This window comes from Mobula hypostoma, chromosome X1, assembly GCF_963921235.1.
Source record: "Mobula hypostoma chromosome X1, sMobHyp1.1, whole genome shotgun sequence".
Lineage (NCBI taxonomy): Eukaryota > Metazoa > Chordata > Chondrichthyes > Myliobatiformes > Myliobatidae > Mobula > Mobula hypostoma.
The window spans coordinates 19,249,250-19,263,891 of record NC_086128.1 but is presented as its reverse complement, the minus strand read 5'-3'; the positions used below and the strand labels follow the sequence as shown (position 1 = coordinate 19,263,891).

The 14,642-nt window shown below is 43.3% G+C and overlaps 1 protein-coding gene across 1 annotated transcript in view; it reads right to left on the bottom strand.

The window, feature by feature from the left end:
• Window positions 1–674: 674 nt before the first annotated feature.
• The window catches only part of bloc1s1 (biogenesis of lysosomal organelles complex-1, subunit 1), a 130,451-nt gene continuing 116,483 nt past the window's right edge, over window positions 675–14,642 (bottom strand). Inside the window, exon 4 of the mRNA XM_063037756.1 lies at window positions 675–850. Coding sequence (XP_062893826.1) covers window positions 803–850 — 48 coding nt within the window. The 3' untranslated portion in view covers window positions 675–802. The remainder of the gene's footprint in view (window positions 851–14,642) is intronic.

The following is a 14,642-nucleotide window of genomic DNA, read 5'->3' as shown; positions in this document are numbered from 1 at the left end:
TCCCTCCTGCCATCTGGCAAAAGGCACCGAAGTATTCGGGCTCTCACGACCAGACTATGTAACACTTTCTTCCACCAAGCCATCGGACTCCTCAATACCCAGAGCCTGGACTGACACCAACCTACTGCCCTCTACTGTGCATATTGTCTTGTTTATTATTTATTGTAATGCTTGCACTGTTTTGTACACTTTATGCAGTCCTGGGTAGGTCTGTAGTCTAGTGTAGTTTTTGTGTTGTTTTTTTTATGTAGTTCAGTGTAGTTTTTGTATTGTTCATGTGGCACCATGGTCCTGAAAAACGTTGTCTCATTTTTACTGTGTACTGTACCAGCAGTTATGGTTGAAATGACAATAAAAAGTGACTTGACTTAACTTGACTGCCTTCTCCGTAGGATAGTGGTAAAAGTTAACTTCTATTTTTGTATGTCTGAAATGTGATTTAATACAAGACTGGAAGCTGACTACAGAACAGTTTAAAAGAGTAAAATTAATTTTTGGTAAGAGATGAGGATTGTAAATGAAGAATTACCCTGAATGTAATGAATATCAACGATGAGTTAGATTAGAGAGTAAAATTGTTGTTTTTCTCATAGTTGGATCTTTCCTATGCTCATTGGCATGTTGTTATCACTCCAGTCTGAGCTAGTTTTTGTATAAGACAAGCACAACTTCTTTGTTCTTTTCTTTTTTTTGGTTCATTCTTTGCTCTTGTAACACTTAATAGCCAGCTGTAAGCAACGAGTTTTATGTCTTGTTCTTCGCTGTAATCACCAGTATCCAACAGATGCAAAAGTTCCGCCTGTCAACCTTCATTGATTATGCTGGCTGGAGAATTATTGATTATGAATGGCTGGAGAAGAATACATAAATAGTATTGTTAATGAGTATATGCATTGGGATGGAGAGAAAACAGTGGACAAGTTTATATATTACCCTGTGCACTTATGCATTATAACATACACCTAGGAACAAACATGATCGCAGAACAATGTAGCAGATCTAAAAATTCTAAAATATTTGTAAGTGGTCAGATGACAGCCCATAAGCTCTGGTTAGAAAATTATTAGAAGTAATGTCAACTCACAAGCCCTATAAGATACTGGCATAGCCTTGTTGTGTTTATAAAGATTATTAGTCAGACATGCCTTTCTCTTCTCAGTCTTAAGCCTGTATCAAACTCATAAACAAGGCAATACCTGAATCTAACACTCAGGGAGTATTGATAGCTATTGGTTCATGAAAGGCATGCTGGCTAAACTAGATCCTATTTTCACCCAATGTGTCTTGCACGTACACTTTTCAGCAAGGGTTATAATCAGCACTGGAAATCCTGGCTGCCCTTTTACATCCTTCTTGATTTATTGTTCTAACAATGTTTAAAAAACATAAACATATGTTTTTAAAAACATGTTTTTAAACACATAAAAACATATAATTCAAATGATAGGATCCATAAATACAATTGATCTCAGTTCCTCTTTGCAAAAACAAAATGGCAATTTTAAAATAGAAAATTATCAGGAAATATCTTCAAGCATGGAACTGCAGTAACTGTTAACCGCCAGTTAGCGGCGCTGCAGACCCAGACACCACACACAGGAACTTGTCTGATTCTAAATCCCAGTCCTCCAAAAATATACCTGAGTATTCTCATACAAACACACCTTAAATTTCAGTAAATTCAGTAATTAGTAAAATATGAAAACGAGAGGAAACTAAATATAGAATGATAGAATTCTACAGCATGTAAACAGGCCCTTCAGCCCATTGAGTCTGCACTGTCCATCAAGCCAATGAATCAATCCTGCACTGATTGGGTTTCGTTCTCCCTACATTCCCGTCAACTCCCCCCAGTTCCACTCATCTAGACACTAGGGGCAACTTACAGCAGACAATTATCCTACTGACCCACACATCCTTTGGATGTGGTAGGAAACTGGAGCACCCGGAGAAAACCCACATGGTCATGGGGAGTACGTGCAGACTCCACAGGATTAAACCCAGTTCTCTAGGAGGTGTGCGGCAGTAGCTCCACACACTGTGTCACTGTGAATACCAGGTAAAGTTTAAAGGTCTCAAGCAGTCCTGAAAGGTTGTACTAACATATTACACAAGTGTGGGGACTTTATAATACCAAATCTGTTACATTTGATATGGGCTAATTTAGTACAGACCAGGTATCAAAGCGTTGCTCTTCGTTTCAGCGTGAGTCAATGTCACACTGAAGGACAGTGGGCGAGGCAGTGTAGGGCAGGAGCAGGGATACCAAGAAGTAGGGCAGCTGAGACCTGTTTGACAATACAGTTAATGTCAAGGAAGAAAATAACTTAAATGCTGAAACTAAACCACTCCAGCATGAAATTTCATTTACTGAACACTGAAAATCAAACAAAATTATAGAGTTACGGAACAATTGGGTCATCACATCCATGGAGAACTACATTCAGGAGGACAGGGTTCTCGCTTGCAACAAAGTGCACACACTTTTCAGTTACACAGCTGATACACTTGGTCATTCTGTTCAACCCGCATAGAAATTTTAATCACTTACAATGCATCAGCCAGATAAAGTTGAGTGATGATATTTCAATGAAAACAACATTGGCAACCATTCTGTTTTTTCAGAGTGAAAGAGGAACTTGGTGTGTGTGTGCATGTGCACGGGATGGTGAATAAGGTCATTCTTGCATCCGCTTTTTTGGTTACTCACTGCCAAGTATTTTGTTCTGAAACAAAGCTTCCCAACCTAACAGCAGAACGCTTCCTTTACACTACTAGTCCATAGGGATGCAAATCTCTGCTGATTCAATGCAACTATTTGCTGTCAGATAAGAGGCATTCAGAAAACTTCCTGGCCTTTAATGTCAGGTTTCCATGTGGCTCCAGGAGGGAATTAAAAGGAAAGTCGTTCCCCATCAGTTCTGTGAGACCCAGTGCAAAACAAATTGATGTTAAGTGACAAACAAGAGAAAATCTGCAGATGCTGGAAATCCAAAGCAACACACACAAAATATTGGAGGAACTCAGCAGGTCAGGCAGCATCTATAGAAAAGAGTACAGTCAACGCATCAGGCCGAGACCCTTCAGCAGGACTGGAGAAAAAAGATGAGGTGTCAGAGTTAGAAGGTGGGGAGAGGGGAGGGAGAAACACAAAGTGATGGGTGAAACTGGGAGGGTGGGGAGGGGTGAAGTAAAGAGCTGGGAAGTTGGTTGGTGAAAGACATAGAGGGCTGGAGAAGGGGGAATCTAATAGGAGAGGACAGAAGGCCATGGAAGAAAGGGGGAGGAGCACCAAAGCAAGGTGATGGGCAGGTAAGGAGATAAGCTGAGAGAGGGAAAAGGGAATGGGAAATGGTGAAGGAGGTAGGGGGGCATTACTGGAAGTTTGAGAAATTGATGTTCATGCCATCAGGTTAGAGGTTACCCAGAAGGAATATAAGGTGTTGCTCTCCTCCAACCTGCGCGTGGCCTCATCGAGGCAGTCGAGGAGGTCATGGACTGACATGTCGGAATGGGAATGGGAAGTGGAATTAAAATGGCCACCGGGAAATCCCACTTTTTCTGGCTGACAGAACATAGGTGCTCGGCGAAGCATTCTCCCAATCTACGACAGGTCATACTGATATACAGGAGGCCACACTGGGAGCACAGGACACAGTATATGACCCCAACAGACTCACAGGTGAAGTGTTGCCTCACCTGGAAGGACTGTTTGGGGTCCTGAATGGTAGTGAGGGAGGAGGTGTAGGGGCAGGTGTAGCACTTGTTCCACTTGCAAGGATAAGTGCCAGGAGAGAGATCAGTGGGGAGGGACGAATGGACAAGAGAGTCATGTAGGGAGCGATCCCTGCAGAAAACAGAAAGTGGGGGGGGGGAGAGAGATGTACTTGGTGGTGGGATCCTGTTGGAGGTGGTGGAAGTTTCAGAGAATTATATGCTGGATACGGAGGCTGGTGGGGTGGTAGGTGAGGACAAGAGGAACCCTATCCCTGGTGGGTGGTGGGAGGATGGGGTGAGGGCAATCTTCAATCTCCCCCCATATGCCAATTCGTCACCACCTTTGATTCGGCCTACAAAAGTGGTGTCGTCAGCAAACTTAAATATGGCATTGGAACTGTGCTTAGTCACATGGTCATAAGTGTAAAGCAAGGAGAAGGTTTGGGGTGCACCTGTGCTGATGGAGGAGATGTTTTTGCCAAGCCAAACCGACTCGGGTCTGCAAGTGAGGAAATCGAGGATCCAATTGCACAAGGAGGTATTGAGGCCAAGGTTTTGAAGCTTATTGATTTATTTTGAGGGGATGATGATATTGAATGCTGAGCTGTAGTCGATGAAGAACATCCTGATTACAGTAAAAATAAAGAAATACAATGGAATCTATAAACAACCATACATAAAAAAGACTGAAACAACCAATGTGCAAAAGAAGACAACTGAGCAAATAAAGAATATAACACTGAGAAAATGAGTTGTATAGAGTCCCTGAAAGTGAGTCTGCAGGTCAGAGAAGCAGTTCAGAGTTGTGGGAAATGAAGTTACCCATCCCAGTTCAGGAACCTGATGGTTGTAGGGTAATAACTGTTCCTGAACCTGGTGGTGTGGGACATGAGGCTCATGTACCTCCTGACCAATGGTAATAGTGAGAAGGCATAGCCTGGATGGTGGGTGTCTTTGATGATGAATGCTGCTTTCTTGTGGCAGTGCCCAAGACTTTGCCTATGATGGACTGGGTTGTCACCACTTTCTGTCGTCTTTTCCATTCCAGGGCTTTGGTGTTTCCCATGCTAGGCCATGATGCAACCAGTTAGGACACTCTTCACTGTGCATTTATAGAAATTTGTCAAAGTTTTAGATGACATGCCAAATCTAGGGTCAAGGGCAAAGAATCAATGATCAGAGATCAACCTTATTCACCATATAGATTTACATGTATTTGGAATTTGCTGTGGTGTGTTGGTCAGGGTGTGGCATACAGCAAAAAAAAATTCAATAATTATGAAGAATAAAAATTTATATACAATAAGGTTAGTTGATAAAGTACTGATATGGAATAAAATATGCATAAATATCAGCATGTATTTACAATGTAAATAGCATTATAAAAAGTGGTTTAAAGTGTTTACAGTACAGTGACAGAAGTAATAGATAGAGGGGGTGGGGGAGGCTAACTATAATGGTTGATCAGATTATCTGACTAGGAAAGAAACATTTAAGATGACATGATATTTTTGCTTTAATAGCCCAATACCACTTTCCAGAAGGGAGTTTTTTGGAAAAGGCAGTTTTCGGGGAGGGTAGTGTCCACGATTATATTTTCCTGCCCATTTCTTTATCCTGTGCACATACAAGGCCCACAGTGATGTTCGACTGCAGCCAATGATCTTTTCTGCTCACCTGACAGTTCACTGTAATTTTTGCATATTGTGAGAGGATGCAGAATCAGAATCAGGTTTATTATCACTGGCATGTGACATGAAATTTGTTAACTTAACATAGGTAGGAAAAGGGAAGAGGTCCTGAAAGGAGAATATAGGGAGTTAGGAAGGGAGTTGAGAAGAAGGACCGCAAAGGTAGTAATCTCGGGATTACTCCCTGTGCCACATGACAGTGAGAGTAGGAATGGAATGAGGTGGAGGATAAATGCGTGGCTGAGGGATTGGGCAGGGATTCAAGTTTCTGGATCAGTGGGACCTCTTTTGGGGCAGGTGTGACCTGTACAAAAAGGATAGGTTGCACTTGAATCCTAGGGGGACCAATATCCTGGCGGGGAGATTTGCGAAGGCTACTGGGGAGACTTTAAACCAGAATGGTTGGGGGGTGGGAATCAAATTGAAGAGACTAAGAGAGAGGAGGTTAGTTCACAAATAGAGAAAGCTAGTAGACAGTGTGTGAGGGAGGAAGGGAGGATAGGCAGGTGACAGAGAAGGGGAGTGCTCAGACCGAAGATGTAGGGGAGAAGGAAGAAAAAGGTAATAAAATTGTTTGCACCATTAGGGATAATCAGAGAGTAAGAGGTGGAGAGTTTCTTAAATGCATCTATTTTAATGCTAGGAGCATTGTAAGAAAGGTGGATGAGCTCAGAGCATGGATTGATACCTGGAAATATGATGTTGTAGCTGTTAGTGAAACATGGTTGCAGGAGGGATGTGATTGGCAACTAAATATTCCTGGATTTCGTTGCTTCAGGTGTGATAGAATCGGAGGGGCAAGGGGGGAGGTGTTGCATTGCTTGTCAGAGAAAATATTACAGCGATGCTTTGGCAGGATAGATTAGAGGTCTCGTCTACGGAAGCTATTTGGGTGGAATTGAGGAATGGGAAAGGTGTAGCAACGCTTATAGGGGTGTATTATAGATCACCTAATGGGGAGCGAGAATTGGAGGAGCAAATTTGTAAGGAGATAGCAGATATTTTTAGTAAGCACAAGGTTGTGATTGTGGGAGATTTTAATTCTGTTAAAGGGCTGGATGGTTCGGAGTTTGTAAAATGTGTGCAGGATAGTTTTTTGCAGCAATACATAGAGGTACCAACTACAGAAGGGGCAGTGTTGGATCTTCTGTTAGGGAATGAGATAGGTCAGGTGACAGAGGTATGTGTTGGGGAGCACTTCGGGACAAGTGATCACAATGCTATTAGTTTCAATATAATCATGGAGAAGGATAGGACTGGATCCAGGGTTGAGATTTTTGATTGCAGAAAGGCTAACTTTGAGGAGATGCGAAAGGATTTAGAAGGAGTGGATTGGGACAATTTGTTTTATGGGAAGGATGTAATAGAGAAATGGAGGTCATTTAAAGGTGAAATTTTGAGGGTACAGAATCTTTATGTTCCTGTTAGGTTGACAGGAAAGGTTAAATGTTTGAGAGAGCCATGGTTTTTAAGGGATATTGGAAACTTGGTTCGGAAAAAGAGAGAGATCTACAATAAATATAGGAAGCATGGAGTAAATGAGGTGCTCGAGGAATATAAAGAATATAAAAAGAATCTTAAGAAAGAGATTAGAAAAGTTAAAAGAAGATATGAGGTTGCTTTGGCAAGTAAGGTGAAAATAAATTCAAAGGGTTTCTACGTTATATTAATAGCAAAAGGATAGTGAGGGATAAAATTGGTCCCTTAGAGAATCAGAGTGGACAGCTATGTGCGGAGCCAAAAGAGATGGGGGAGATTTTGAACAATTTCTTTTCTTCGGTATTCACTAAGGAGAAGGATATTGAATTGTGTAAGGTAAGGGAAACAAGTAGGGTAGTTATGGAAAGTATGATGATTAAAGAAGTAGTAGTACTGGCGCTTTTAAGGAATATAAAAGTGGATAAGTCTCTGGGTCCCGACAGGATATTCCCTAGGACCTTGAGGGAAGTCAGTGTAGAAATAGCAGGGGTTCTGACAGAAATATTTCAAACGTCATTAGAAATGAGGATGGTACTGGAGGATTGGCGTATTGCTCATGTGGTTCCAATGTTTAAGAAGGGTTCTAAGAGTAAACATAGCAATTATCGGCCTGTAAGTTGACGTCAGTGGTGGGTAAATTAATGGAAAGTATTCTTAGAGATGGTATATATAATTATCTGGATAGACAGGGTCTGATTAGGAACAGTCAACATGGATTTGTACGTGGAAGGGCATGTTTGACAAATTTTACTGAACTTTTTGAAGAGGTTACTAGGAAAATTGACAAGGGTAAAGTGGTGGATGTTGCCTATATGGACTTCAGTAAGGCCTTTGACAAGGCTCCATACAGAAGGTTAGTTAGGAAGGTTCAATCGTTAGATATTAATATTGAAGTAGTAAAATGGATTCAACAGTGGCTGGATGGGAGATGGCAGAGAGTAGTAGTGGATAACTGTTTGTCAGGTTGAAGGCTGGTGTCTAGTGGTGTGCCTCAGGGATCTGTACTGGGTCCAATGTTGTTTGTCATATACATTAATGATCTGGATGATGGGGTGGTAAATTGGATTAGTAAAGTATACAGATGATACTAAGATAGGTGGTGTTGTGGTTAATGAAGTAGGTTTTCAAAGCTTGCAGAGAGATTTGGGCCAGTTAGAAGAGTGGGCTGAAAGATGGTAGATGGAGTTTAATGCTGATAAGTGTGAGGTGCTACATTTTGGTAGGACTAATCAAAATAGGACATACATGGTAAATGGTAGGGCGTTGAGGAATGTAGTAGAACAGAGGGATCTAGGAATAATGGTGCATAGCTCCCTGAAGGTGGAATCTCATGTGGATAGGGTGGTGAAGAAAGCTTTTGGTATGCTGGCCTTTATAAATCAGAGCATTGAGTATAGGAGTTGGGATGTAATGTTGAAATTGTACAAGGCATCGGTGAGGCCAAATTTGGAGTATTGTGTACAGTTCTGGTCACCAAATTATAGGAAAGATGTCAACAAAATAGAGAGAGTACAGAGGAGATTTACTAGAATGTTACCTGGGTTTCAGCACCTAAGTTACAGAGAAAGGTTGAACAAGTTGGGTCTTTATTCTTTGGAGTGTAGAAGGTTGAGGGGGGACTTGATAGAGGTATTTAAAATTATGAAGGGGATAGATAGAGCTGACGTGGATAGGCTTTTTTCACATGAGTTGAGAGTTAAAGGGCAAAAGTTTAGGGGTAACATGAGGGGGAACTTCTTTACTCAGAGAGTGGTAGCTGTGTGGAACGAGCTTCCAGCAGAAGTGGTTGAGGCAGGTTCGATGTTGTCATTTAAAGTTAAATTGGATAGTTATCTGAACAGGAAAGGAATGGAGGGTTATGGGCTGAGTGCAGGTTGGTGGGACTAGGTGAGAGTAAGCGTTCGGTACGGACTAGAAGGGCCGAGATGGTCTGTTTCTGTGCTGTAATTGTTATAAGGTTTTAACTTAGCAGCAGCAGTTCAATGCAATACATAATCTAGCAGAGAAAATAATAATAATAATAATAATAATAAATAAACAAGTAAATCAATTATGTACATTGAATAGCTTAAAAAACATGCAAAAAACAGAAACACTGTATATTAAAACAAAAGTGAAGTAGTGTCCAAAAATTCAATGTCCATTCAGGAATCTGATGGCAGAGGGGAAGAAGCTGTTCCTGAATCGCTGAGTGTGTGCCTTCAGGCTTCTGTACCTCCTACCTGATGGTAACAGTGAGAAAAGGGCATGCCCTGGGTGCTGGAGGTCCTTAATAATGGACGCTGCCTTTCTGAGACACCACTCCCTAAAGATGTCCTGGGTACTTTGTAGGCTAGTACCCAAGATGGAGCAGGCTAGATTTACGACCCTCTGCAGCTTCTTTCAGTCCTGTGCAGTAGCCCCTCCATACCAGACAGTGATGCAGCCTGTCAGAATGCTCTCCACATACAACTATAGAAGTTTTTGAGTGTATTTGTTGACATGCCAAATCTCTTCAAACTCCTAATAAAGTATAGCTGCTGTCTTGCCTTCTTTATGACTACATCGATATGTTGGGACCAGGTTAGATCCTCAGAGATCTTGACACCCAGGAACTTGAAGCTGCTCACTCTCTCCACTTCTGATCCCTCTATGAGGATTGGTATGTGTTCCTTTGTCTTACCCTTCCTGAAGTCCACAATCAGCTCTTTTGTCTTACTGACGTTGAGTGCCAGGTTGTTGCTGCAGCACCACTCCACTAGTTGGCATATCTCACTCCTGTACACCCTCTCATCACCACCTGAGATTCTACCAACAATGGTTGTATCGTCAGCAAGTTTATAGATGGTATTTGAGCTATGCCTAGCCACACAGTCTTGGGTATATAGAGAGTACAGCAATGGGCTAAGCACACACCCCACAGGTAGACAATAAAGTGCAAGATGATAACTAGGTAGATTGTGAGCTTGAGTCCATCTTATTGTACTAGGAAAGCTACTTATGGGAGCTTCCCACGTTACTGCATTGCGATAAGATACAAGGTAAAATCTTTCCCTAGAGTAAAGGGAATCTGGTGATGAATGGAGCTCTGTGCACAAAGGGATTACAAAAAAAGACACTTAAAACACAGCAGAAGTGCAAATGTTGGCCTCACCCCAACTGTGAGAAGAGAAACAGTCAACATTTCAGGTTGAAAACCCTTTACCAAAACTGAAAAGGGGACAAAAGAAGCTTGTTAAGCCATAGAGGTGTGATACCAGGGTGACTGTGAAATGAAGCTATAGATAAGGTTATTGGACCAATGAGTGAATGGGAGCAGTTGTGAGAATATATAAAAAAAAGAATATGGGGGTTGTGAAATGCAGAGCAGGAAGACATGCCTGACAAATCAAGTTAGACATGTCCTCCACTTCCAAGGAGGTGGTAACAAACCTGAGTCAATTATCACATGAATGATACAGTCAGAAAGCAACTTACCTAAAATTGTAGAGTTCAGTTTGAGTTGAGAAGGTTGCAGTGTGTCCAGACAGAAGATGAAGTACTGTTCCTCAAGGTTGCATTGGGTCTTATTGTAACAGTGCAGGAGCCACAGACCTATACGTCAGAATGGGACTGTGATAGAGAAAGTGGTGAATGTGAAATTCGTGATCACAAAGGGCAGTGGAGGCCAAGTTGCTGAATATATGTAAGGAGGTTAATATGTATCTGACACATAAGACATTAAAGAGTATGGAGAGGAAGAGAGGGAGAGGGGGGAAGAGAGAGGGGGGAAGAGAGAGAGGGGGGAAGAGAGAGGGGGGGAAGAGAGAGAGGGGGGAAGAGAGAGGGGAAGAGAGGGGGAAGAGAGGGGGAAGAGAGGGGGAAGAGAGGGGAAGAGAGGGGGAAGAGAGGGGGAAGAGAGGGGGGAAGAGAGGGGGAAGAGAGGGGGAAGAGGGGGGAAGAGGGGGAGGGAGGGAGAGGGGGGAAGAGGGGGAGGGAGGGGGAGGGGGGAAGAGGGGGAGGGAGGGGGAGGGGGGAAGAGGGGGAGGGAGGGGGAGAGGGGGAGGAGAGAGAGGGGGAGGAGAGAGAGGGGGAAGAGAGAGAGGGGGAGAGGGGGGAAGAGAGGGGGAGAGAGATGGAGGAGAGAGGGGGAAGAGAGAGGGGGGAGGGGGAAGAGAGAGGGGGAAGAGAGGGGGGAAGAGAGGGGGAGAGACGGGGGAAGAGGGGGGAGAGACGGGGGAAGAGAGGGGGGAAGAGGGGGAGAAGAGAGGGGGAGAAGGGGGAAGAGAGGGGGAAGAGAGGGGAAGAGGGGGGAAGAGGGGGGAAGAGAGGGAGAGGGGAAAGAGAGAGAGAGGGAGAGAGAGAGGGGAAGAGAGAGAGGGGGAGAGAGGGGCAAGAGAGAGAGGGGGGGAGAGAGAGGGAGAGGGGAGAGAGAGGGAGAGGGGAGAGAGGGAGGAGGGAGAGAGGGAGAGGGGAAAGAGAGAGCGGGGAAGAGAGAGAGAGGGGGGAGAGAGAGAGGGGGGAGAGAGAGGGGGGGAGAGAGAGGGGGGGGAGAGAGGGGGGGGAGAGAGGGAGGAGGGAGAGAGGGAGGAGGGAGAGAGGGAGGGGGGAGAGAGGGAGAGGGGAGAGAGAGAGAGGAGGGAGAGAGGGAGAGGGGAGAGAGAGGGAGAGGGGAGAGAGAGGGAGAGGGAGAGAGGGAAGGGGAAGGGGAGAGAGAGGGAGAGGGGGAGAGAGAGGGAGAGAGGGAGGGGGAGGGGGAGAGGGAGAGGGATCCTGTTTTAAGTGTTCCGATATTTATAAATTCTTCTCCCCCCCACTCCACCTCATATCAGATGTAAAGTTGGGTGCAGAGTTGGCAAATGGAATTTAATTCCAACAAGTGCAAGGTGTTGCATTTAGGGAAGTCAAATAGGGGAGAACATATACAGTAAATGGTATGGGACTAAGGAACGTTACAGAACAGAGATACCTCGGTGTTCAAATCCACAGTTCTCTGAAAGTAGCAACACAGATAGATAGAGAAGTGAAGAAGGCATATGGCATGCTTGTGTTCACAGGTCAGGGCATAGAATATAAAAGTTATGATGATATGTTGCAGATTTACAAAGGCATAGAAGGATATGGATCTAATGCGGGCAAATGGGATTAGTGGAACTGGGCCAAAAGGTCAGCATAGACATTGGGCAGAAGAGCTTATTCCTATGTTGTACGACTCTGTGACTATGAAATGGAATTCTTGTATTGAACCATGGACTACTTTTTCAAATGCAACTGGATAAGTATTTGGAAAAAAAAAGGGAAAAAATAATTTAAAAGGGAAATGAGATTGAGTATGTACTGTGAGTTATAGAGTGTCCCTGATTTTATGCTGTGGTTTCTTTGGTTCTTGATTAAAAACCTGAAAGCAGGTACTATTTTATATAGCCCATAGACAGTAGATAGAACTGAATGATTCTGGTCTCACAGGGACACAATCAAGTGTCCCTCAAAATTGAGACACCAAAAACATTTGTAGGGAAATGGGCTACTTAAAGCTACTTGGTTTGAAATTTTAAATGAACAAATGATACTGAAACACAAACATTTGTTTTGGGACACACAGGCCACTCAAGTTCAGTATTTTCTCTTTTTGCAATTTTAGATTTCCAGCACCTGCAGGCTTTTGCTTCAACTACTTGACTGCCAGGACATTCTACATTATAGGAGCAGCCAGAAAAATGATAGTTAATTAATACTAATACCATCTATTAAAGAGTTGTGAACTGTATCCCTTCTAGATTCCCAATTCACTGCTATTTTATCAGGTTATGTAGAAGGGAACTGCACTGAAGATACCCAAAACTGATTCTTAATGGATGCTTACAGCCAGAAGACAAAAAGAACTTTCAAGCTGGGTTATAAGTAGCCCAAACGCAAATAGTGAATAAACAGTATTTAAGATCATAAGAAGGAAGAAAATAGATTGAGGGAAAACTTGCATGTAGTACAAAAAAAGTTAAGGTTTCTATGTATATATAGCAAGGAAGAGTGTGAATAAGGTAAATATGGGGCCCTTAGAGAATGGAAGTAAATTAATGACAGAAAATGATGGCAATTATGTTGAACAAAATTTTTCCATCCGTCTTCACAATATCCTTAAGATATTAAATGGTGGAATTTAAAATATCATGTTACAACTTACAAAAATCTCAATTACAAGGGATAAGGTCTTGAGGAACTCGGGGGGGGGGATGGTGTGGCGGAGAGCAGAGGCTAAAGGCAGACAAGTTACTAGGACCTCAAACTTCATGCTAGGATTTTAGAAAAAGTGGTCGCGAAGATAGTTGAGTCATTGGTTGAAAATTCTCACAACTCTGGGAGAGTACAGAAGGTCAGTATAGAGTCAATGTGATTATCTTGTTCAAAACTGGAGAGGCCAGGGAACTACAAGCCAATTAGTTTAACAGCTATTATCAGCAAGATCTTAGAGTCAATAATAGAGAGGAAATAGCCAATCACTTGGGAAAATGGATATAAACAAACAGTGGGGTGTAAAACTTCCTCTACCCAGTACTTTGTTAGCAAATGTACAATCACTTGAAAATAAGACTGATGACCTAAGGGCGAGATTACTGCATCAGAGAAAAATGAGGGATTGCGACATCCTCTGCTTCATGGAGACATGGCTCACCTTGGACAAGCTGGATGTGGCAGTCAAGCCCGAGGGCTACTCAATACATTGGAGGGCAAAAGGCGAGGGTCTGTGTTTCAGGATAAACTCTCTGTGGTGCTCAGACGTAGTGGTTTTGCCTACTGTTTGATCCCTAGACCACTTTTCAGGAAATCTGATCATCTGGTCGTCCACCTCCTACCTGCACAAGCTACAGAGCAAGGCTCCAGGGGTAAGGACAACAAAGAGTTGGTTGCGGGAGGCAAAGGAGCACTGACGCGATTGCTTTGAGTCAGTGGACTGGGCCATGTTCAGGGACTCAGAGGATCCATGGTTATCACAGACTTTAAAAAGACAGTCATGGATGAGTGTGTCCCCATAAAAACATTCAGTGTCTTCCCCAACCAGAAGCCCTGGATGAACTATGAGATCCACATCTTGAGGTCCAGGTACGACCTCTGAAAAGCTTTCTCACATGTGACATGCCGATTCTGGACCAAACTTGAATCACAGAAGGATGCTTGATGGCTGTGGCACCTCCTACAAAGTGAAACCAAGCGACATATGTGAAAACAAGGTTTCAAATCCCAGATGAGCTCAATGCCTTTTATACTCAATTTGACCTCCAAAATATGGAGAAACTATCACGAACTCCCACAGCCCTCGACGACCCAGTGACTTCAGTCTCTGAGATTGATGTGCAAGCATCCTTCAGGAGGGTGAATTCATGGAAAGCATCTAGCCCAGATGGAGTACATGGCCAAGTACTGAAGACCTGTGCCATTCAACTGGCTGGAGTGTTCACTGATATCTCTAACCCCTCCCTTTGGCAGTCTGAGGTACTCACCTGCTTCAAGCAGGCTTCTATTTTACTAGCGCCCATGAAGAACGTGGTAACCTACCTCAATGACTATCGTCCAGTAGCACTTACATCCAACTGTGATGAAGTGCTTTGAGAGATTGGTGATGAAGCACATCAACTCCTGTCTGAGAAGTGACTTAGTTCTGTTCTAATTTGCCTACAGTCATAACAGGTCAACAGCAGATGTAATTTCATTGGCCCATCACCCAGCCCTGGAGCATCTGGACAGTGAAGATCCATACATTAAGATGCTATTCCTTGAATACAGTTCTGCATTCAACATCAT